The 960-nt window shown below is 36.0% G+C and overlaps 1 protein-coding gene across 1 annotated transcript in view; it reads left to right on the top strand.

Moving 5' to 3' along the window:
* The window catches only part of LOC119585053 (zwei Ig domain protein zig-8-like), an 81,188-nt gene that overhangs the window by 74,683 nt on the left and 5,545 nt on the right, over nucleotides 1-960 (top strand). The window contains exon 5 of the mRNA XM_037933671.1: nucleotides 864-951. Within this exon, the coding sequence (XP_037789599.1) occupies nucleotides 864-951 (88 nt within the window). The remainder of the gene's footprint in view (nucleotides 1-863; nucleotides 952-960) is intronic.

Below are 960 nucleotides of genomic sequence, written 5' to 3'. Positions count from 1 at the left end.
CTGCCATGTGCATAAGACTGCATTCGGTTATCCAATATATTTGCTCGGATTTGCTAACTTCCAAAAATTCTCTCGCAGAGCAATAGGACACTGACAGTAATGGTCGCTCTCCTTTCTTTATTTTACTTGATAATATTGTTTTAAAAAAGGTGTACCTCGTTTTTTTTCTATATTCTATTTTTTCCATACAGTTCTAAAACCACAAACATTTTTCTATAGTAAGAAATATGGTAAACTGTAAGGTGAAAAAGAGAAATGAGACTTAGAAACGACTAAAAGCATTGCTGTGTTCGGTTGCTGTTGAACACGACCTGAGTGGTGCGTAGAAACAGGAAGAGGAAAATCTTGAATAATAAATACAACCCCCTTTTTTCCGCGGAATTTATTAATGTTTTGGATTCCAGTATGGTTTCCAGGTGTACGGAAGGGAAACACGGACAGACAAACAACACACGTACATGTTTATAAATAATCACACACACAGTGTATAAAAGTGTACGCTCGATGTCAGTGTAAATAATGGATCTGTAATTTTCGGTCCAATCCGCTCAATTTGATTACAGGAACAAACCTCAAAGTGACACGGATTTCAATGTTTCAAATCCAAAAGCTTTGAGTGCATTACTTTATATTATGTCGGGCAGCTGACGATTTAAATTACAAATTCTTGTTGAAGCAAGGCTTTTAACTCTCAAATTCACGGTGCAACTGTATGAGATAACAGAGTATATTATAATTCATATCATTACGCATAATTACTTTTCCTTACAAGGCACCAAACCCCTCTGCTAATATTCCCATTACACTAACAACATACTGAGTAAACTGTAATTTACATTATGACATATATATTACTTTCCTTGCAGGAAGCCAAACCTCCTGATACTGGGAATTACACCTGTGCTCCATCCAACACTGCTCCAGCTTTCATACACGTACATGTACTAAATGGTAAGTTAT

The sequence above is a fragment of the Penaeus monodon genome, chromosome 19 (genome assembly GCF_015228065.2).
Source record: "Penaeus monodon isolate SGIC_2016 chromosome 19, NSTDA_Pmon_1, whole genome shotgun sequence".
NCBI lineage: Eukaryota > Metazoa > Arthropoda > Malacostraca > Decapoda > Penaeidae > Penaeus > Penaeus monodon.
Note: the sequence above shows the minus strand (reverse complement) of the source record. Positions and strands in the feature narration are given on the sequence as shown.